This window comes from Ranitomeya imitator, chromosome 1 (genome assembly GCF_032444005.1).
Source record: "Ranitomeya imitator isolate aRanImi1 chromosome 1, aRanImi1.pri, whole genome shotgun sequence".
NCBI classification, from domain to species: Eukaryota; Metazoa; Chordata; class Amphibia; order Anura; family Dendrobatidae; genus Ranitomeya; species Ranitomeya imitator.
This window is the reverse complement of record NC_091282.1, coordinates 33,175,558-33,198,403: the sequence shown is the minus strand read 5'-3', so window position 1 is coordinate 33,198,403 and position 22,846 is coordinate 33,175,558. Positions and strand designations below refer to the sequence as shown.

The 22,846-nt window shown below is 46.7% G+C and overlaps 1 protein-coding gene across 1 annotated transcript in view; it reads left to right on the top strand.

Annotated features, from left to right (window-relative positions):
• Positions 1–22,846, top strand: part of LMBRD2 (LMBR1 domain containing 2) — a 38,873-nt gene that overhangs the window by 5,152 nt on the left and 10,875 nt on the right. Inside the window, exons 2-11 of the mRNA XM_069745952.1 lie at positions 102–320; positions 1,887–2,017; positions 2,951–3,061; positions 3,597–3,764; positions 5,032–5,242; positions 5,337–5,411; positions 8,666–8,779; positions 9,780–9,963; positions 10,736–10,917; positions 18,419–18,552. Of these exons, the coding sequence (XP_069602053.1) occupies positions 147–320; positions 1,887–2,017; positions 2,951–3,061; positions 3,597–3,764; positions 5,032–5,242; positions 5,337–5,411; positions 8,666–8,779; positions 9,780–9,963; positions 10,736–10,917; positions 18,419–18,552 (1,484 nt within the window). The 5' untranslated portion in view covers positions 102–146. The remainder of the gene's footprint in view (positions 1–101; positions 321–1,886; positions 2,018–2,950; positions 3,062–3,596; positions 3,765–5,031; positions 5,243–5,336; positions 5,412–8,665; positions 8,780–9,779; positions 9,964–10,735; positions 10,918–18,418; positions 18,553–22,846) is intronic.

Genomic DNA, 22,846 nt, shown 5'->3' with positions numbered 1-22,846 from the left:
GTTTGTATTTCTTTGTGTATGTTGCGCTTCCAGCTCCCGGCAGCTTTCCTGTATGTGTTATGTCGTGCACAGTAAACCTTTCCCATCTTCCGCTCCCACAGGATTGACCCCGGGCTGCTGTCCAGTATCCTGGCGGGTTGGTGACAATGAGCGGCGCTGCCCTCGGTATAGAGGTCGTCTTCGTCTTCTTTCTTGCCCTTTTCCTTCTGCATCGATTTGGCGACTTCAAGAAGCAGCACCGCCTGGTCCTGGTGGCCACACTGCTGGCCTGGTGCCTGTGCTTCCTGATCGTATTCATCATCCCGCTGGATGTTAGCGCGGTGAGTAGTAATGTTCTGCCGGGATGTACGGTGTATAATGTGCCTGATTGGCCGAACACACAGATTACATACCTGTCAGCCTTATCACACATTCACTTGCATATTTGATATATGTTCTGTACGGGGAGAGGGGAGTAAGCAGCTGCCAGTCAACTCTTCCCTCCTCCAGAGGCACCCCTATCTTCTCTCTTTTTCCCTCTCCTCCGTGGCCCCCTTTGTCTTCCCTCCTTTTGCCCCCATCTCCTCCGGGGCCGCCTCTCTCTTCCCTCCTTTTGCCCCCATCTCCTCTGGGGGCCGCCTCTCTCTTCCCTCCTTTTGCCCCCATCTCCTCCGGGGCCGCCTCTCTCTTCCCTCCTTTTGCCCCCATCTCCTCCGGGGCGGGCTCTCTCTTCCCTCCCTTTTCTCCTCATCTCCTCCGGAGCCGGCTCTGTTCCCTCCTTTTTCCCCCCATCTCCTCCTGGGCGGCACTCTCTTCCCTCCTTTTGCCCCCATCTCCTCCGGGGCGGGCTCTCTCTTCCCTCCCTTTTCTGCCCATCTCCTCCGGGGCCGGCTCTCTTCCCTAATTTTTCCCCCCATCTCCTCCGGGGCCGCCTCTCTCTTCCCTCCTTTTGCCCCCATCTCCTCCGGGGCGGGCTCTCTCTTCCCTCCCTTTTCTGCCCATCTCCTCCGGGGCCGGCTCTCTTCCCTAATTTTTCCCCACATCTCCTCCGGGGCCGGCTCTCTCTTCCCTCCTTTTGCCCCCATCTCCTCCGGGGGCCGCCTCTCTCTTCCCTCCTTTTGCCCCCATCTCCTCCGGGGCCGGCTCTCTCTTCCCTCCTTTCCCCCCCCCCCCCCCCCATCTCCTCCGGGGCGGCTCTCGCTTCCCTCCTTTTGCCCCCATCTCCTCTGTGGGCCGCCTCTCTCTTCCCTCCTTTTCCCCCCCATTTCCTCCGGGGCCGCCTCTCTCTTCCCTCCTTTTTCCCCCCATCTCCTCTGGGGCCGCCTCTCTCTTCCCTCCTTTTCCCCCCATCTCCTCCGGGGCCGCCTCTCTCTTCCCTCCTTTTGCCCCCATCTCCTCCGGGGCCGCCTCTCTCTTCCCTCCTTTTGCCCCCATCTCCTCCGGGGCCGCCTCTCTCTTCCCTCCTTTTGCCCCCATCTCCTCCGGGGGCCGCCTTTCTCTTCCCTCCTTTCCCCCCCCATCTCCTCCGGGGGCCGCCTCTCTCTTCCCTCCTTTTGCCCCCATCTCCTCCGGGGCCGCCTCTCTCTTCCCTCCTTTTGCCCCCATCTCCTCCGGGGGCCGCCTTTCTCTTCCCTCCTTTCCCCCCCATCTCCTCCGGGGGCCGCCTTTCTCTTCCCTCCTTTTCCCCCCCCCCATCTCCTCCGGGGCCGCCTCTTTGTCTTGTGATGCTGACTGTTTGGCTCTTGTGAAGTGATGCACAGATGCTCGTGTCATGGCTTCCGCTAATAAAGGAAGTCGTGACCCGTGTGTGAACGGAGCCTGTACTATAGGACGGAACTACTTGGCGGTTAGACCGGTGCTATTGTGATCAATGAGGAGTAAAGCTTTGCCGTTTCTCGCTCCTTCAGACAATATACAATCGATGCATCGCAAGGAATGCCGTCACCCCCGCCACCATCAACGTGAGCCAGCTGACCACCACCACGAGAGCGGCGATCGCCAACGCCTCCGCTCCCGATGTGACGACCAGCGCACTAAGGTACGACACATGTGACCGGCGATGACGTCTTTTACTTTCCTGCTGATGGAGAGGGGTGAGGACTTGTATTTTACATGGCGAGCTGTAGTTTTAAAGGAACCAGTTTGGCTTTCTAATGTTTTCATTGCTTCTTTTTTCTTTGCATTTTTGGGTCAGAGATGTATTTTGGCGTTTAAATCATTTTATATAGTGATCGGAGGCATCACTACCAAATATTTATTTTTATATTTTTAATGGGGGGGGGGGTAGCAGACGATGTGATTATGTCCATGTGGAACCGATGGGGCCGGACGGAGGATAAGATTTCGGCATTGTCCTTTTTTTTTTTTCCTTCTTTTGAATTTGGTTTAGCAGAAAAGAACAGCAAACACATTTGATGACTGACTACCAGATCTGCCGCAAACAATGCAGTCAGTTTACACAAGTCTGATTAGCCCTTTTGTGTCCAGATTTTAAGCCCAAAATCCCACCCCTGACCAATGGGGAGGAGGAGGGAGCAGCCTCACACTATTTGGTTTTGATGGGGGAGGTGGGTGCACCTCTAAACTCACCCATCACCAGTGGAAAGTTGCTGACTCCATCCACTTTATTGACAGCAGTATCAAAGGGGTTAAACGGGGCCAGCTCCTGGCACGTGCCATACATCATACATAAGCGCTGTACCTGTAATGGCGGATGTCGCCATAGGGTTAAACTTATATTTAGCGATTTTTTTTTTGGAGGGTTCATTGTAGCATACATGACTTTTTGCCAAAGTTGTGAAAACTTTTTCCAAGTCTGTTTATCGATGTGTCCAGCTGTCTCCTATGAGGCAGCCTTTCGGAATGAGGACATTTTATTCCCCTGTTATTACTTGCTGTATACCTGATATTTGGGCCGTGGTGACTTCGTCCATGCACTGACTTTGGCTCTTTTTTTTTTTTTTTTTGTCAGCACTGAGAGCCCTTCACCCCAGGAATGCTACAAGCCATGGAGCTACATCCCGAAGGGCATCATGCCCATCTTCTGGCGGGTGGTCTACTGGACGTCCCAGTTTCTTACTTGGTAAGAATGAGAAGGCAGCCGTGATCAGAGACATAAAGGGCTGCTGCATACCACTGGGGATCCAGCAGTTAGGTACTCTGCCAGTCACAAGAATATCACTGGAAATTCTCACTCCCCATTAAAGGGATCCCCCATTTTTGATGCTCTCTTCTTGTTATAAGTGTCCCCCCAACAGCGATCTGTTGTGATCTCTGGGGAAAGCTGGCAGTTATTGCTCTGTTTGCCTGCAGCTCCCCCACAGGTGACTTAAGGTATTACACATCATCAATTCTTATCAATAGATGTGTGTGTAATCTAGGACAGGTCGGGTCCTCCAGAGGCGAGAGACGCTTTTTATAACTGCGCTGGTCGTGACCTGACCCTCCTGAGCATGAGCATCCTTTCATTAGCTCAGTATTAACTAGTTGAGCCCCATAGCATAACAGTGAGATTTGTGGCCCATCCTGCCGACATTAATGAGCCGGTGACCTTATTAGTGGCCTTGTATGTAGCCGTCCGCTGTGCAGTCTAATGCCGGGTGTCTCTTATTTTGCAGGATCGTCTTGCCCTTCATGCAGTCGTACTCTCGATCCGGCGGCTTCTCCATCACTGGAAAGATTAAAACTGCCCTGATTGAGAACGCAATCTACTACGGCACGTACCTGTTGATCTTCGGCGCTCTTCTAATTTATGTCGCAGTGAATCCGAAATTTCACCTGGAATGGTAAGAAGTCTGCCACCATCAATAATCGCTCATTTCTGCTCCATTGTTTGCATGAACACACGCCTACTAATTAGAGGAGGACTGATCACTGGGACCGGCACTGATCGGCACGAATAGCCGAACAGTGAGCTGCTAGTCCTTCTTGAAGGCAATGGACGCCTTTGACTTTTTACATATGTTAGCGACCACCTGTAGCTTATAACATGGCGTGGTTTCTTTCTGCAATCTTCAATGATTCGTTCATTTTCAGATCCTCCCTCATATGCAGTTTGCAGCCTAATCCAAGTTTTAGTCTTTTGTCATGCAGCCTGCCAGTAATACAGGCTGAATGTGCGATCTGTGGGGGAAGGGGGGTAATTGATCAAGACTGGTGTTTTGTACGCCATGCTATAACCTGGATAATAAATGTGACAGATATTTGGGCTGTTGGTGCATCAGGAAAGTAATCTTTCCATCCATGAGCTGGGGTCGATTTCAACTACATTGTTTGAGGTTTTATGTAATTTGTAAAGCAGCACAGCTTCATTCCTGCAGTGATTTCCACCTTACAGCTCATATAGGATCATGTGCTTTCCTCCCCATCTACGGTCTGAGTGAGCTGCCCTCCATAATAACTTGAATGCTTTCCCCTGTCTTTTTCCGATCTGTGTACCCTTCATTATCTGTTGGTATCAGTTGGAGCAGTTTGTGTTAGATTTTGCAAACCAGATAGGTGGGAGAGGAACTCGGAAGAAGCAAAAAGGATGGAACTTTGTATTAGGCTAGGTTCACATTGCGTTAGGGCAATCCGTTTAGCGCTAGCGAATTGCGCTAACGCAATGTCTTTGGATGGGTTGCGTTTGTCGTTCCCGCTAGCGCAGATCCCCGATCTGTGCTAGCGAGGAACGGACCTCGGACGCAGCAAGCAGCGTCCGAGGTCCGTCACGAAATAACGGCACATCGCTAGCGCGTGCCGTAAATGGCATGCGCTAGCGATGCGCTACAGAGAAAAATCACATTGCTGTCAATGGGTGCGCTAACGGACCCGTTGCATGGCGTTAATTGCGACAATTTCGCCGTGCAAAGCAGTCCGTTAGCGTTAACCCATTAACGCAATGTGAACCTAGCCTTAAACACTTTTTTTTCAAATTTTTTTTTTTTTTTTTTTTTTTTTTTAAATTTAGGAAGCAATAAAAAAATAAAAATCTGTGCATTTGAGTACAAGACCTTATTTTTTTTTTTTCTTCAAGGCCTTAATTTTTCTTCTTCTTGTCTTTTTTTTTTTTAGGTACCAGCTTCAGACTATAGGAATCGCTGCAGCCAACACTTGGGGTCTCTTCCTCCTAGTGTTGCTCTTGGGGTACGGCCTGGTAGAGATCCCACGGTCCCACTGGAACGGGGCGAAGAAAGGCTATCTGCTGATGAAGACCTACTTCAAAGCAGCCAAACTCATGACCGAAAAAGCAGACGCCGAGGAGAACCTGGAGGACGTCATGGAGGTGAGGGCAACTTGATGATCACCACCGGGCGGCACATGTCACCCATACAGTCTCGCTTCAATATTATATTTTTATTTATTTATTTTTTTAACAGGAAGTTCGTAAAGTGAACGAATGTATTAAGTACAACCACCCCTTGCGGAAATGTGTGGACACCATCTTAAGAAAGGTAATTCTGACTTCCTATAAGACTTTTCCGTTCCGCATGTGTGCGAACAATGGAGGCCGGGCAGGAACGATGCAGCATTAGTAATCTGGATGCATCAGGCCCCAGCGAGGACAAGTCTCCGCCACGGCTCCCAGTGTCTGGCGTTGGGGGTGGCACTGACGTCATGTCGGCTCTGCTAGCGTACACGGATCTCAACGTTCAGAGCTGCTGAGCTCCCTGATCGGCTGTCGCCTTATTGACATGACGCAGTGCCACAGCCTATGTCGGACACCGAGAGCGTTGGAGGCTCACTGGTGGCCCCTGGGAAAGTGGATAAAGTGAGGTTTATTGTTTTTTTGTTTTTTTTTAACAAACTGCAGTTGAGCGCTAAACGTTATGTAAATTGGAACATCCTCTTTACATGGCCGGGATCAGAGGTTTCTCCAATCCTGGCCATCAGAACAAGTATCTGGGGACGCCTGTGCAGGACTAAATGTTCCTCTCTAGGATAAGGCCTCTAAATGACTGTAAAAATGTGTATTTATTGGTGCTCATTAGGGTGATAATAACATCAGATTTGACACCATGATTTCTATAAATTATTAAATGGATCTGAAAAATATTTAGAATTGAGAGTCCTCAGTGGTTGATACCTTTTAATGGCTAACTGAAAAGATGGTAACAAATTGCAGCTTTCGAGACTACACAGGTCTCTTCATCAGGCAAAGACTAAAACAAATTCTGAAGAATCACATATTTATGCACAACATAGTATAGGAAAAAAAAAAAAAAAGAGGGGAAAAAAAACCATGGATAAGCCAGGTGACATGAAGCAGAATTACCATGGGTGATAAACAGTTACGTCCATAAATATTGGGCCAATTCTTAGATAAGGATTGTTTTATTGTCCTGTGATTAGGGTCTCTGTTTTAATGACCCTTCATGGTCTGAGGGGCAAGTTCCTTAGTTGATGTAAAAAGACATAAATCCATGTGACACATTCATTCCTGCATTAAGAGTGTCAAAGGTCATCATCAGTTTATATTCCCAGACTCTCCTGTCTTTCTGCGATTTGAAGTTTCCTTTCAATACAAGTAATTTCATGTCCATAATGTTATGATTTGGGAGACAGAAATGTATTGCCACCGGTAGATCCATTCTTTTTTCTCTTATTGTATGGCGATGGGAGTTCATTCTTGTTCTCAGTATCTGCCCTGTCTCCCCCACATACAGACCCCCAGTTGGACATTTAGTACATATAATTAGGTACACCACATTAGAAGTGACGCAGCTGAAAGTACCTGGGATCTTGTAGTCCTGATGTGAATTGGGGATCTTTATCTTGTCCGTGGTCATTATAAATGGACAGGTTTTACATTTTTTCTGGTTGCAAGGAAAGGTTCCTGCAGCTGTTGGAGAGGACAGGGAGCTCCTGACAATGATGCTTCTTAGATTTGGGGGCTGCCTAAAACACAGTAGTGGGGGGTCTGGAAAAATGGATTGTAATCGGGCATCTTTTTGCAGTAAAGGTTGTAATTTCCGTGCAGCTCCCCTTAGCACCTCCAGATTTGGGTTGTAGGTAACCACTAGAGGTACACGGTTGTTTTCTTCTTTGGCTTTGTAATGTAGCAGGTGATTCCTTGATATTCTGGTGGCTCTTGTGATCTGGTTTTCAATTGTTCTTGGATGGTAGCCCTGATTCAAAAAGATCTTTCTGAGGCGACCAAGGTGCTCATCCCTATCCATTGGGTTGGAACATATACGATTGTATCTGATGGCTTGGCTGTAGACAATAGAGTTTTTTATGTGTTTTGGATGGAAACTGTCCCATTTAAGGTATGTTGGGCGGTCGATTGGATTCTGATACAGGGATGTCTCTATTTTATTGTTCTGCAGCTTAATGATGGTGTCCAAAAAGTTAATTTCAGTACAGGAATAGTTGAGTGTCAAGTTGATGGTAGGATGAAATTGATTAAACTGATCATGGAACGTCTTTAGCTGTGGCTCAGACTCCGTCCAGATGATTAAAATGTCATCAATGTAGCGGTAGTAGGCCAGAGGCCTGATGGGGCATGAGGACAAAAAATCGCTTTCAAGCTTGGCCATGAAAAGATTTGCATACTGTGGAGCCATTTTACTTCCCATTGCTGTGCCAGTCTCCTGTAGATAGATCTTCTTGTCAAACTCAAAGTAATTGTGGGTGAGGATGAATTTTATAAGTTTCACCACAGAATCCGCATCAGTCCCTGTGTTTTCCAGGAAGAATTTGCAGGCATTTAATCCATCCTGGTGTGGGATATTGGAGTACAAAGATTCCACATCCATGGTGGCCAGGATGGTTCCTTCCACTGAGGACTCTCAATTCTAAATATTTTTCTATCCACTGGCTAACACGGTACCAAGATATATTTCTTTCCTGTATCTAAATGGATCTGATGAGACTGGTGTATTTATTATGAAAATCTATATCAGAATGGCTGTATAATCCTAATTTGAACCTGGTCAGGTTGACAGCTCCTCAGTGTTCCTCCTCCCTGCTGCTCGCACACTGCTGAGTATAAGCTGCAGCTGTCAGTCAGGTTGCTTGGGATGGCCCTTTGGGTGGAGCTAAATAGCTGTCAGGCTGGGGGTGGGCGGAGACTGAATAGCGCAGTTAGGCTGGGGGTGGGCGGAGACTGAATAGCGCAGTCAGGCTAGGGGTGGGCAGAGACTGAATAGCGCAGTCGGGGTGGGTGGAGACTTAATAGCGCAGTCAGGCTGGGGGTGGGCGGAGACTGGCACAGTCAGGCTGGGTGTGGGTGGACACTGAATAACGCAGTCAGGCTGGGTGTGGGTGGACACTGAATAACGCAGTCAGGCTGGGTGTGGGTGGAGACTGAATGGCGCAGCCAGGCTGGGGGTGGGCGGAGACTTAATAGTGCAGTCAGGCTGGGGGTGGGCGGAGACTGAATAGCGCAGTCAGGCTGGGGGTGGGCGGAGACTGAATAGCGCTGTCAGGCTGGGGTGGGCGGAGACTGAATAGCGCAGTCAGGCTGGGGTGGGCGGAGACTGAATAGCGCAGTCAGGCTGGGGGTGGGCGGAGACTGAATAGCGCAGTCAGGCTGGGGGTGGGCGGAGACTGAATAGCGCAGTCAGGCTGGGGGTGGGCGGAGACTGAATAGCGCAGTCAGGCTGGGGGTTGGCGCGAGAGAGGACTTATTTTTACTTTTTATTTGGACTCCTAAAATGAAATAAGTAACTTGATAGATTTGTTTTTCACTTTTGTTTCCTTCCAGTGTCCCACCGAGTACCAAGAGAAAATGGGGAGAAACATGGACGACTACGAAGACTTTGAAGAAAAAAACATCAACTATCCAAGTGAGAAGACGCTGGTAAAACTTCATAAGCAGGTAGGGCTGCATTCACACCGGGGTCCTGAGCTCAGGTTTTCCTGTTCTGTTATAGCAGCAGAAGAACTAAACTCTTACAAGGAAACATCTGACGCGTGAAGGACACAACTAAAGTTACCTTCACACTGAACGATATCGCTAGCGATCCGTGACGTTGCAGCGTCCTGGCTAGCGATATCGTCCAGTGTGACAGGCAGCAGCGATCAGGATCCTGCTATGATGTCGTTGGTCGCTGCAGAAAGTCCAGCACTTTATTTCGTCGCTGGACTTCCTGCTGACATCGCTGAAACGGCGTGTGTGACACCGATTCAGCGATGTCTTCGCTGGTAACCAGGGTAAACATCTGGTTACTAAGCGCAGGGCCGCACTACATACTTACCTTCCACTGTCTGTCCCTCGGCGCTCTGCTTCTCTGCCCTGTGTAAGCACAGCGGCCGGAAAGCAGAGCGGTGACGGCTGGTAACCAGGGTAAACATCGGGTTACTAAGCGCGGCCCTGCGCTTAGTAACCCGATGTTTACCCTGGTTACCGGCATAGTTGGTCACTGGAGAGCTGTCTGTGTGACAGCTCTCCAGCGACCAAACAGCGACGCTGCAGCGATCCGGATCGTTGTCGGTATCGCTGCAGCGTCGCTTAGTGTGACGGTACCTTAAGCCTGACGGACCCTATTGACTACAGTGGGCTCCGCTGAGTCTCTGTGGTGGGTGTTCTGCTGACCCCCTGCACCCCCCACAGATCAGCTGATTAAAGGGGATGTGACGAACCCTATGTTCCCGTCATTATTTCCCTCCGCACAGTTCCAAATTATCAGCTGTGTCACGTTCTTTCCAATGGACCCAGAGTCTAAAGTCTTAAAAACCCTTTTGAAATAAACTTTACAAGACGTTATGATTAGATCAAACCTCTGCAAGTCTCCTTGTCTGGATTCACACGTGCCATTGACACCCGCTTTTATTACCAGATTTATGTCCGATTTGTTTTTTTTCTGACCCGTCCACAGGTGATCTACGCGGTGCAGAGACATAACCGCACCCAGGTGCAGTGGCGGATGCTCCTGGAACAGGCCTTTCACCTGGAGGACGTCGCAAAGAACGAGACCAGTGCAACCAGACAATTTGTGCACAGCTTTCCTCCCCTGGAGCCAGAGAGCTGGACCACCAGACACTTTTACACCCCCACTGTCGGTGAGTACTCTAATCTGTCCTCCGGATGATGCTGGGCCATTTTTCACTACTTGTTTGGGATTTTCTATGCACCGCACACATCATAGTCTGCACGACATGCACTGCAGATCCTGGTCCAGTCCTGACCCCCAAAATTGACCGCCACAGCAATGATATGACCACTGTGGCCAGTGATTGGCTGCTGTTATCACGTATTGGAGACATTATGGCCCGGGTTTAACCCTTTCGAGCTTATATTTCAACCCCTTCATAACTGTTTTTTTTTTTTTTGGGTGACGTAGCTGTGTATTTTTAATTTTTTTTATGTGGATGTACTGTTTAATTACACCATTGACATTTTGGGGCACAGGTTGCTTTTTTTTATATTGCATTTTTTAGGTAGGTCAGAGAAAAAAAAAAACAAAAAAACGAAATTCTGGCAATCCATCCCCATTTTTTTTTTCTTTTAATTTTATATTTATGCTATAGATCAGACTCTTACAGGTATGGCGATACCACATTGTTTTATGTTTAAAACCTTTTTTTTTTCTTTACTACTTTACTTTATCTTTTCATTTGAGGACACAGAAGACTGATGTCCGTGATTAATAGTCGCATTTCAGTGGTCAAACGGCAGCAATCGGAGCTAGCTCTGGTCGCTGCTGTTACAGGAAGATGTCAGCTCGTTAGCCTCTCCATACATCTGCACCGTACTTGTGACGCGGAAAGGTTCAAGGTTCCCAAATGATCAGATTTTTCCTGCTGTGATAGTTTTCGGTTTTCTTCCCCACAGAGTGGTACTGGGAGTGTTTGTTGCGCCCCTGGTGTTCTCGCATCTTGGCCGTCATCCTGGCGATATTCTCTGCCATAGTCGTGTGGTCGGAGTGCACGTTCTTCAGCACACACCCGGTCTTGTCTCTGTTTGCCGTGTTCATCCAGCAAGCCGAAAGAACCTACAACTATATTTATATTGAGGTAAGGACGCAAATGTGCGGCACACGATGGGACCCTGGTGCCACCGGCAAGGGAATAGTGTCAACTATGGGAAATCTGCATGTAATCCCTTATTATGGATGTATTTATAGAATTTTTCCACCATAGTCATTGATTACACTTCCAGGCAATATTAACCTTTTCCTGTAAAGTCACCACCCCAGTACTTGATGGCCGGGGTGCAGATAGGTTGCCATGTCACTGCCATGTTGGTCTTGTGAAGCCCAGACACAGGCTGGGCTTTATAGGAAACTGTGATTGGTACGATTCTACTAAAGAAGCAATTTCTTTGGGTTCCTGGATCCATTATCTACGGGGCCCTTAGATCTGCCTTTGTGCATTATAGTGCACCATGCTGTGTTGGGTGGGCGGCCGGTAGACAAGGGCAAGGACGTTCACCTGATTGCAGACTGCATCATTGTATATGGTCCTGCCATCCAGACCAGAGTGTGTCCTAGAGGAAAAGGAAAATCCATAAGACATCTCCTGGGAGGGGACGAGCACATATAGCTGGAGAAGAGCTGACACTCCAAGTTTCTTTTGAATTCGGATTAATTACAGGTAGGGAGAGAAAAATATTTAGAATTGAGAGTCCTCAGTGGTTGATACCTTTTAAGCTAGAGAGAGAAAAACTAATTAAACACCCTTTTGAAGCAGAGATCTCTTGCCGTGGACAGGTGATTAAAACAGGATTTATTCAGTCGCCATGACAGCACAACGAGAGAGGGGATCCGCCCTTCAGGGACAGGAAACCTACAGACATAAAAAGGGCGGTACCTCTCTCCCACGTCAGTTGGTTTCCTGTCCCTGACAGCGGAAACTCTTCAGACAGGCCTGTGAAGAAGGTCGAAGGTATGAAGACGTCCCCACTCCTGGCAGGCCAGTGCAGGTAGCGGGGGTCCCCTACCTCGGCCTGATCAGGAGGCAGGAAGCACCACACAGCAGGGGGACTGTTTGTGTAGGTGGCAGCAGGAGGAAGCAGCCTCAGACATATAGGCTGACTTCTGTGGTGTCCGCAGCAAGGTACCTGGGGAGTCTATGCTTGGTGCGGTCTGCTGGGTCCTCGGGAGCTCGTCTGTGCCCTGCGGGGGAGCGGCGTCGGTCCGGTGAGGGTCCGCTGCCATCTTGGTCCACGTGTCTGCTTAGCGCCGCTGCCGCGTCCGGAAGGGGCGTGTCCGGATGACGCGGCGAGCGGTGCGGCCGAATGACGTGGCCGGGCATGCGCAGTAGCGCCGTTTCCGGCCAATGGCGGCGCCCGGCTGCAGGGACGGTCGGGGCTTCTGGGGATGGTCTGACGGTTTTTTCGGGCGGGGGCAGCGCAGCACGGAGCGGGGGCGGTCCCCGATCGATTAAAGGCTAATGCGGTAGTCGGCACCTGGGATTCCCTGCTGACCCCCATCCGGGTGCGGTACCCTGGGGGCCTTATTTAATGCTGCACGCATGGGTTGCTGGTGTTCCTTGTTCATTCCATAATGGAGTCGCCAGAAGGAACTAACGGCAGCCAGCAGCAGCAGCAGTCAGAAAAGCCTCGAAGGAGCTCCCAGCGTCGGTCTAGTGGCAGTAGCGGCACTGGTGGAGCTAAGGAGGCTCAGATTTCTAAACCAAAGTCCTCAAGCCGTAAGGAATTGCCGGCTACGAAGGACCCCCCCATCTACGGTACCACTCATTACTGGCGGGGTAAGTGATCTTCGTGAAAGTTCACTTAGTGATTGTTGTGTTCCCCTTATTTTCCCTCTCTCCTTACTAGGGGAGGAAAAGTTCAACTAAGGCCAAACATAGGCAGTGTGCCGAATGCGCAGAGCCGCTTCCGGATGGTCATTTAAAAAAGTTGTGCAAGGCATGTATACAACGTTTGCTGGAGGAAGAGGCTCCTGATCTGACCTCTACAATAAGAGAGATGGTTAGACAAGAAGTCAGAAGTTCTGTAAAATCCAGGTCTCGAGTGGCAGAAGTTAATAGGTTATGCCCTTTATCTGATGTGAATTCGGACTCGGGTGAGCTGAGCTCTGGGTCCCTCCCGTCTTCCTCCTCCTCTGAGGATCTGGAGTCTAGTCGGGCCTGTCTGTCCCTGGATAGGGTTAACCATCTAGTTAAAGCAGTTAACAGTACAATGGGGATAGAGGACACCCAGTCGGAATGCTCCATTCAAGATGTTATGTTCAAGGGTATTGAGCGGAAATCCCGAAGAGCCTTTCCAGTGATTGACAAAATTAAATCACTAATTTCAAAGGAATGGAAGAAACCCGAGAGGAAGGGGTCATTTCCCCCTGCATTTAAAAGACGATATCCCTTTGAGGAGGAGGCTTCATCCTCATGGGATAAAGTTCCGAAGCTGGATGCGGCAGTCGCCAAAGCATGCAAAAAAACATCTCTCCCTTTTGACGACTTGGGAAACCTGAAGGACCCATTAGACAGGAAAGCTGATACCTTCCTTAAAGGGGCCTGGGAGACTTCGGCGGGGTCCTTGAGACCAGCTATAGCAGCCACCTGTACAGCCCGGTCCTTGATGGTATGGTTAGGTCACCTTGAAGAACAGTTCAGGGATAAAGTCCCCAGAATTGAAATATTATCCTCTATGCCTATAATCCAGGATGCGGCAGCTTTCCTTTCGGACGCATCAGCAGACTCGGTCAGGTTGGCCGCCAGGTCCTCGGCGTTATCTAACGCAGCCCGGAGAGCGCTATGGATAAAATGCTGGCCGGGGGACTTACAAGCCAGGACGAAGTTATGTAGCATTCCCTGTGAAGGAGCTCACTTATTTGGACCGGTCCTAGATGAGTTATTGGAAAAGGCGGGGGATAATAAAAAACGCTTTCCCTTCCTAGGAAGACCCTTTTACAGACGGGACTACAATAGAGGATGGTCTAACCGCAGAAGGCCATATAGAGATTCTAACAGGGAATCTACCAGATACGACAGCAACAGAAGGAGGGGTAAAGGATTTATGTTTAATCCTTCACGAGATTTTAAGAAACCGCAATGACTGGCGGACCAGGTGGGGGGTAGGCTTTCAGCCTTCTACCCGGCCTGGGTACGGATCACAAATAGTCCATGGATTCTAAGCATTGTGGGAAAGGGCCTTTGACTTCCACCATATTCCTCGGGACAAGTTTATGTTGACACCTGTTCGTTCCTCCTCTACAGAACAGTTGGCGCTGGAGTCTGAGGTCCGAGAACTTCAACAGAAGAAAGTTCTAATCAGAGTCCCTACGGGAGAGGAAGGTAGGGGGTTTTATTCCCCTCTATTCCTGATCAAAAAACCTGACGGTTCATATCGCACCATTATTAATTTGAAAGGCCTGAACAATTTTTTGTTGGTTCCCTCCTTCAAGATGGAGTCGGTTAAGACGGCAATAAAATTACTCTTTAACCATTGTTTTAGGGTTGTCTTAGATCTCAAAGACGCCTACTACCATGTTCCAATACATGTAGATCATCAAAAGTTTCTTAGGGTGGCGGTTTCACTAGCCGGCACGATAGAACATTTCCAATATCAGGCACTTCCCTTCGGAGTCGCAGTTGCACCCCGGGTGTTCACAAAAATCATGGTGGAGGTTATGGCGCACTTGCTTGAACAAGACATATTAGTAATCCCATACCTAGATGATTTACTAATTGTGGGTCATTCAGAATCACATTGCAAGGACCAGCTAGAAAAAGTGATGACTGCCTTGCACGGGTTGGGCTGGATAATCAATTTCAAAAAGTCGCGTCTTCAGCCCCTAAAATTACAAGAGTTTCTGGGATTTATTGTAGACTCTAGTCGGCAGGAGTGTCGCCTGCCGAACGCAAAAGTAGCTAAGGTTCAACGGCTGGTCACCAGGGCGATTGGCAATCCCTTAGTGTCGGTTAGAAGTGCAATGTCTCTTTTGGGTTCTCTTACGTCTTGCATCCCGGCGGTTCTCTGGGCCCAGTTCCACAGAAGGACACTACAATGGGACGTTTTACACAATTCCCGTCGTCTAGGGGCTCACCTAGATAGTAAATTTACACTTTCTGCGGAGACTACACATTCCCTTGTTTGGTGGACTCACACTTCAAATCTACATAGGGGGGGTCCCTTGGATAAATCATGTATCTAGAGTATTGACTACGGATGCTAGCCCTAAGGGATGGGGGGCTCACTTAGGGGAGGATTGGGTTCAGGGACTATGGCCTCAGTCTGAAGAGGACTCATCCTCCAATCTGAAAGAGCTGTTGGCTGTAAAACACGCCTTAAATAAATTCCTTGTACCCCTACAGGGTCGACACGTCAGGCTATTATCGGACAATCGGGTAACCGTGGCCTACATTAATCGTCAAGGAGGTACACGATCCAGTTCATTGATGAAGGTCGCAAATCATATTTTTCAGGTGGCCGAAGAACATCTTCTCTCTCTGACGGCTCTTCATATAAGAGGAAGTATCAATACCAAAGCCGACTATCTAAGCCGCAACAAACTCAGACAGGGAGAGTGGTCGCTAAATCCAGCCGTCTTCAATCAGATCATTCAGTTATGGGGTTGTCCAGAGATAGACCTTTTTGCCAGCAGGGGGAACAAAAAATTACACCAATTCTGCTCCCTAAATCCAAAAGACAACCCATACGCTGTGGACGCTCTGCTGATATCTTGGCGCTTCAGTCTCGCATATGCCTTTCCCCCTCTAAACCTAATACCATTAGTTCTGAGGAAGATTCGGGAGGACAGGGCCCAGGTAATCTTGATAGCCCCATTCTGGCCCAAGAGGCCATGGTTTCCTTGGCTGAGGAAGATGTCTGTCTGCCAACCATGGATTCTCCCAGAATTACCAGATCTGCTCTCCCAAGGCCCAATCCTCCATCCACGAGTAGTCAACTTACACCTAGCGGCATGGAACTTGAGAGGTCTTTACTGAGGGGGAAGGGATTCTCTCAGAATTTAGTAAATACACTCCTTAAAAGTAGGAAACCCTCTACAACGAACATCTATGTTAGAGTGTGGAGAAAATTTCTATCATGTTCAGGGGCTCAAATTGACCAGAAACCATGTATAAACCAGATTCTTGAATTTTTACAGAAAGGTCTAGAGATGGGCTTGGCCACAAGTACTCAGAGTACAAGTGTCGGCTCTGGGAGCATTATACAATCTTAACTTAGCCAGTAATCACTGGATATCCAGATTTTTCAAAGCAGTCACTAGGTTCAGACCAATCATTAAACAAAGGTTAGTCCCATGGGATCTAAATCTTGTTCTCTCAGCCCTAACGCAAGCCCCATTCGAGCCTATCGATACCATTCCTGTAAAAATCCTTTCAATCAAAACAGCCCTCTTGGTTGCACTCACATCTGCTAGAAGGGTTAGTGATCTGCAGGCACTCTCCAGACATCCACCATACATGCAGGTTAGGGAGGATAGAGTAATCTTGAAGCCCGATCCCCTCTATCTTCCAAAAGTTGCGTCAAAATTCCACAGGGTACAGGAGGTAGTCCTGCCCTCATTTTGCTCCAACCCTGCTAATGATAAAGAACGTAAATTTCATTCCTTAGATGTAAGAAGATGCCTCCTTAGATATATTTCAGTTTCAGATGCCTGGAAAAAAGATAACTCTCTGTTTGTAGCCTATCAAGGGGTGAGGAAGGGTCTTAGAGTATCTAAAAACACTCTAGCCAGATGGATCAGGGAGGCGATCTCTCTCGCTTATACCGCAGGTGGCAACGAAGTTCCAGATGGTATAAAGGCACACTCCACGCGGGCCGTAGCATCTTCCTGGGCGGAGAGGTCAGAAGTATCGATCGAAGACATATGTAAGGCGGCCACATGGTCTTCTCCTTCTACCTTTCTTAGACACTACAGATTAGATCTGGGTAGTTCCTCAGACCTTACGTTTGGGAGAAGGGTGCTGGAGGCTATTATCCCCCCCTAGTCTTCCTTGTTTCTCTGAAAGTCTCTCGTTGTGCTGTCATGGCGACTGAATAAATACGTACGCTACTCACCTGGTAGCAGTGTTTTTTCAGGAGCCATGACAGCACCCTTAGATTCCCTACCCTATTTTTTGGATGATTCAACACCCTTTCGGTTTTCCTTAAAATTCCATGTTCACTGGCATAATAAAATGTATTTGTTTATATGCTGCATCTGTGTTACTAACCAAGGTGGTCCTCTCATGCTCTGGAACCAACTGACGTGGGAGAGAGGTACCGCCCTTTTATGTCTGTAGGTTTCCTGTCCCTGAAGGGCGGATCCCCTCTTTCGTTGTGCTGTCATGGCTCCTGAAAAAACACTGCTACCAGGTGAGTAGCGTACGTATATCTGCTGGGGAAGAAGACAGTAAGCTTTGAGATCTCTTTATGCACGAGAAGAAGTACAGGCAGCTGCCTTTGTTCCAAGGAAGAAGCATCTTGGGTTCGAAGGATTTTTCAGGCTTTGTGTCTCCATTGTCCAGATATGAATATTGTGGTTTTGTATCGATCCAATATTTATGGGATATAGATTTTCAGTTTCCTAGGAAAGGGAAAGGTGTGATGCATTCACTCACATCGCTGTGAGGCCTCTAGAACTCATCCAACTTAATAACGGTCCGATAGATGATGTGAATCAGGCCGTGTTTGATCTCTATGTAACGGTAAAATCAGGATAAGAAATATGACGTTAATATCTAATGTCAGGGATTTTCAGGGAGAAGATATCCTGTAAGTTAGGGATCTCATAAAATTCAACAGACCCAACACATAACACCCTCCACCCCCACATGAGCTCCTCAAGGGAAGAGGTATGAGGGCATAACTTTAAGCTAATAAGAGGCAGTGTTTGGGTCATTTGTCAGTCCTTTGAAGATATAATTTGCTCTGGTTCTGTCCGTTTTCCTTAGGAGTGCCCCCCTCCGCTAAGGTCTGAGCCATTTCCCAGACATCAGTTTTAGTAATTCTCTTTTATCATTCCTTTATATTTCATGTAATTGTATATATTGTATTGGTTGTTTTTTTTTTTTCCATTTTGTATCATCTTTGTATATTTTTATATACTCTGCCTACATTCCTGGATTAAATTTATACAAATTAATAGCTCTGTTCCTCTTGTTCTGTAAACCGCACCCATGAAGCCATACACTACCTGAAACGAGTGTCCAATTGGCCTGTATAAACGGTTGGTGGTGGCAGCTAATAGTTCCTTTTTGTTATTATCGAGTGGATCCCATGGTTCCTGATGAAGCCACCAAGAACAATTTATAGTGGAAAATACAGAAATGTCCGTGGCTGATAGGAGGCTAATATCTAACAATCGTCATCTGGTTTACGCAGTGAGCAATCGTTTATTTTCCCAACATTTGCGACGGTTCACAGCTCCAGTTGATGATCTGTATCTTCGTCTGGAAAAAAAAAAATCTGATATTTGCCGATTAGGTCAGAGGTGTATTTGGCCGTGCATCATTCCTTTAGCCCGTTTTCATCTATCGTGTATGGGGCCTTACAGATACTGTACGCAGCTCCCTGCCATCTTACATATGTTGTGTCCTTGCTCCTCAGGTGGCCTGCTTCCTCACCATATTCTTCTTGAGCATCTGTGTCTATTCCACAGTCTTCAGGATCCGGGTATTTAACTACTACTATTTCGCGTCCCATCACCAAACGGACCACTACAGCCTCCTGTTCAGCGGGATGTGAGTATGTCGCCAGTTCTCGGTCTGCAGAGCATCGCTCCTCCAACGTACGTTTTACTCACAGGTCGCCAGCAGGGGGTTCGAAGAGCTGAAGCCCACTCCATAAGGGCCAGATGCCGGCGGCGTTACACAAGCATCAGCTCACCGGCAGTGACTGGCGCTTGCTCCGGTCACTGCTGCTTATTTAACTACTCTGCCTGGGCACCATAGGAAAATGTGTACTGCACCCATATACTGAAAAAAAAAAAAAGAACAACAAAGTTACAAAATATAAATATGTAAAAGTTTAAATCTCGTCCCCCTCATTTAAAAAATAAAAATGAAAGCTATTTGCTGTCATCACATCTGTAAAAGTCCAAACCATAAAATGATTTAAACCGTACTTTAAACACTGGAAAGAAAAATCAAAACTCCAGATTTGTGGGGGGAATTTTTTCCCTTTATTTTCAGTTGCTACAAGTCTCCAGAAAATGCAATAAAAAAAAATCAAGATCTCATCATATGCAATCCAAAATTATCAAAATATCAGTAAAAAAAAAAATAAAATTATAGATAGAGATATATATAGATAGATCTAGATATATGTGTGTGTATATGTATATATGTACGTATATATATATGTACATATATGTGTGTGTGTGTATGTATATGTATATATATATATATATATATATTGTTAAGTCCTTCTCAGTCCCTGGCTTACTAGAGGTAGGGATCCTAAGTAAATGACACGCAAACAAGGTATTGTGTGATCATATACAGGGGAAGCCCAGGAGCACATCTCTCTCTCTGGGCTTTGCCCTCCCTTTATATAGAAAAGAATTATTCTTTTACAGACATGCGCACAAGCGCTCATATTTCACTATCTCTTACATAAACAATCTATACCAGTCTTTATCAGTAGAAAGTTACATCATCTGGAAGGTGAATGAAAGGCTGCTATTGAAAGAAGGAATGCACACATGATTACTTCCATAAAAGGAAATGTCAAGTCAGCAGAAATGTATCTTGTTGTAAGCGAGATTTCTCAGGAAGAAGACAAGATGGATTCCTTTAGTTCAGTCTGATCTCCACAATTCCCCCCTTTGACATTTTCTTTTATTTATTTTATTACCACAGGGCCAAAGACAAAGCCTTTATTTGGTATTACACATGTACATGCTTGTATTCAATAAGAGAATCAAATCTAGTATTAATTCTTCCATTTAACTCTCGCAACCTTTTCTTTGTTTTGCAATAAGTACAGATATTACAAAGGGATAGCAAAATAAGCGCAATAATCAGTATTAGCAAAGGATAACATAAGAGAAGAAGGAAAAAAAAAACTTTATACTCTTGCATCTATTACACAAAGTTTATCTGTGCATACTGAGATACTCTTGAGCACAATCTGGAACAGTACGTATATGACTACAATAATCATAACTATATGTATTATGCTCTGCATAATCCCGGCAACCCACCCACCGATTCCTCTGAACCAGTTGGCTGGGTTAAGAAAAGAAAAGGTATCTGACCACCAGCTATCCTTATTCTGGTCATTGTCTTTGTCATACTGATCTCTGAGTCGTTGTACGTCCTTTAATTTAAATCTCATACTCATAGTACTATTCGGGTCTATATAATGACAGCAGGTGGGTCCGATGATTTGACACATACCCCATTGTGAGGCAGTTAGGTAATCCAATACCAGGGTATGTTGGTTGACGACTATTATAAGCTGATTCTGTACAGCTATACTAGTGTTTAGTATATCCAATATATCCCAGATCTGATCATCTAGATAATCCGTGGCTCTAACTAATTTATCCCACATTTGTGTTAACATAGGATAAATAAAAATGGTACTAGCAATTTTGTTAGGAATTCCCATTTGTACTATATGTGGCCTCCCCGAGGGACGTGGTGAGTTATCTGCAGCTCTTTTATACAGTGTGTGCTTGGGCACGGCTTGCATATTCACTTGTTTATTTGAAATTATGAATGTAGCCGGGGTTAGGCGTCCTAATGTACAAGTACCCTTTATACCTACGGGAAGCCATTTATATGCTCCTTCTCCGCATATCCAAAATGTACCCTCAGGCAGATCCCATAGAGCTGAGTGCTGCAATACCAATCTGTGAGCCAAGTCCACAAATCTAGATACATTCTGAAGCATACACCAAGAGGGTTTTGGTCCCAAGGGGCTACAGTACCCGGCTGCGGGATTCCCACATACATGCATTCCTTTGATATACTCATTGGATTCATTACAAACCAGGTTCCCCGGCTTACTTGTACAACTGTTTGCATCACCTTGGGGGAACAATTTAGAATGTTTCCATTTTCTATTATGTATGTATCTTTCCAATACTACAGGTTTGAAAGCATCAGAGGGGGGGACGGTTGTACTGAAACTAAGCTGTAGATTTTCTGTGGGGACCTGTCCTAAATTAGTTAATCCAGTCTTATTTCTAGGTACCCATTTTCCTCCCCTAAATGCTAAATATTGTAGATGTGTGTTACTCCCTGAGAGATTACCCTGCCACCAAGGAAATTCTACCCATCCCACAATTGGTATGGCGATTGTAGTATTCCACAGCCTAGCATTACCAATTTGGTTGTTGGCCAGGTTGTCTGAACAATTAGGCCAAGCGAATATTTCTTCTGCTGATACGGGAACTGCTAGAAAAGGTATACTTGTGGCTGATACCGGCGAATGGGTACAGATCCAACAATCTGTCAGGGTTTGTGTATTGTTTAACAAGTCATGCACTAATTTTCTATGATGTTGTACGAATCTATTGTTCAAAGGGGCTAGAGAATTCAGTCTTTCCCATGCCTCCGTTGAGGTTACCATTATTAACATCAATATCATGAGTTTATACTGCTTTTCTTGCAATGGCTTGCATGTATCCATGATGCCTTTCCTTCAAGCTTGACTGATGTAGGTGTTGTCAACAGGACTTGGAAGGGTCCGTCAAATCTTGGTTCTAGAGCCTTTCTGGTGTGTCTTTTTACATAGACTTGATCACCTGGTTCCAACTTGTGACTTCCTTCTGTGTTGTCAGGATCTGGAAGGGAAGCAAAAACTTGTGCATGCACCTTAGTTAATTGTTTCTGAAGATTTTGCACATAAGAAGTCAATGACTCAATATTTAACACAAGTTGCTGTGGAAAATAACATCCTAAATTGGCAGTCCTGCCAAACAAAATTTCATATGGAGACAGTTTAGTCTTACCCCTTGGGGTATTGCGTATTGAGTAAAGGGCCAGTGGAAGGCATTCTGTCCAAGGCTTTCCTGTTTCAGCCATGGCTTTCTGTATTTTTAATTTTAAAGTTCCATTCATGCGTTCCACCTTACCAGAACTTTGAGGATGGTACGGAGTGTGTAACTGACTTTCAACACCCAACATTTTCAGTACATTTTGAAATATTTCTCCAGTGAAATGAGTACCCCTATCTGACTCGATCACTTCAGGGAGACCGTAACGGGGTATCAGTTCGGCAACTAGCTTTACAGCAGTGTTTTTAGCTGAAGCCTTCCGAACTGGATAGGCCTCTGGCCACCCCGAGAACATGTCCACACATACCAACACATACTCATACCCATTACTTTTTGGCAGCTGGATAAAGTCTATTTGTAATCGCTGAAACGGGTAGAGAGGTCGGACGTGGTGCTTCATAGGGGTCTTTGTTGTCTGCCCGGGATTATGTGCCAGGCATATAGCGCATGCAGCACAATAGTCTCTTGCATAGTTGCCAAAACCTGGAGCCAACCAGACTTGCTTTGCCAGTAGTGTCATTGCATTTGCAGACACATGAGTAGGGTGGTGCAGTCCACCAACTACTATCGGGTACCAGGCTCTAGGTAGACATATTAGTCCATCTTTCTTCCAAATTCCCGCTTGTTCTTCTGCCCCTTCCTTTTTCCACCTGTCCCTCTCCTCTTCTCCTGCATCTTCCTGTGCTTGTCTCAGTCTATCTTCAGTATTTTCTGTGGGGTTTACAGTATGAACCTGTTGTAAGGGTTTGACTGCTGCTGCTTTGGCTGCTTTATCAGCCCTATCATTTCCCCTAGATTCCCTAGTGTCGAGTCTCACATGTGCAGCTACCTTGATTACTGCTACTTCTTTTGTTTCCTGTGCAGCCTCTAAGATCTGTTTGATCAGAGAAGCATGTTTTACAGGTTGTCCTGACGCTGTCATGTAACCTCTAGCTCTCCAGATTACTCCAAAATCAAACACAATACCATGTGCATACCTAGAATCAGTGTATATATTAGCTGTCTGGTTCTCAGCTATTTTAAGAGCT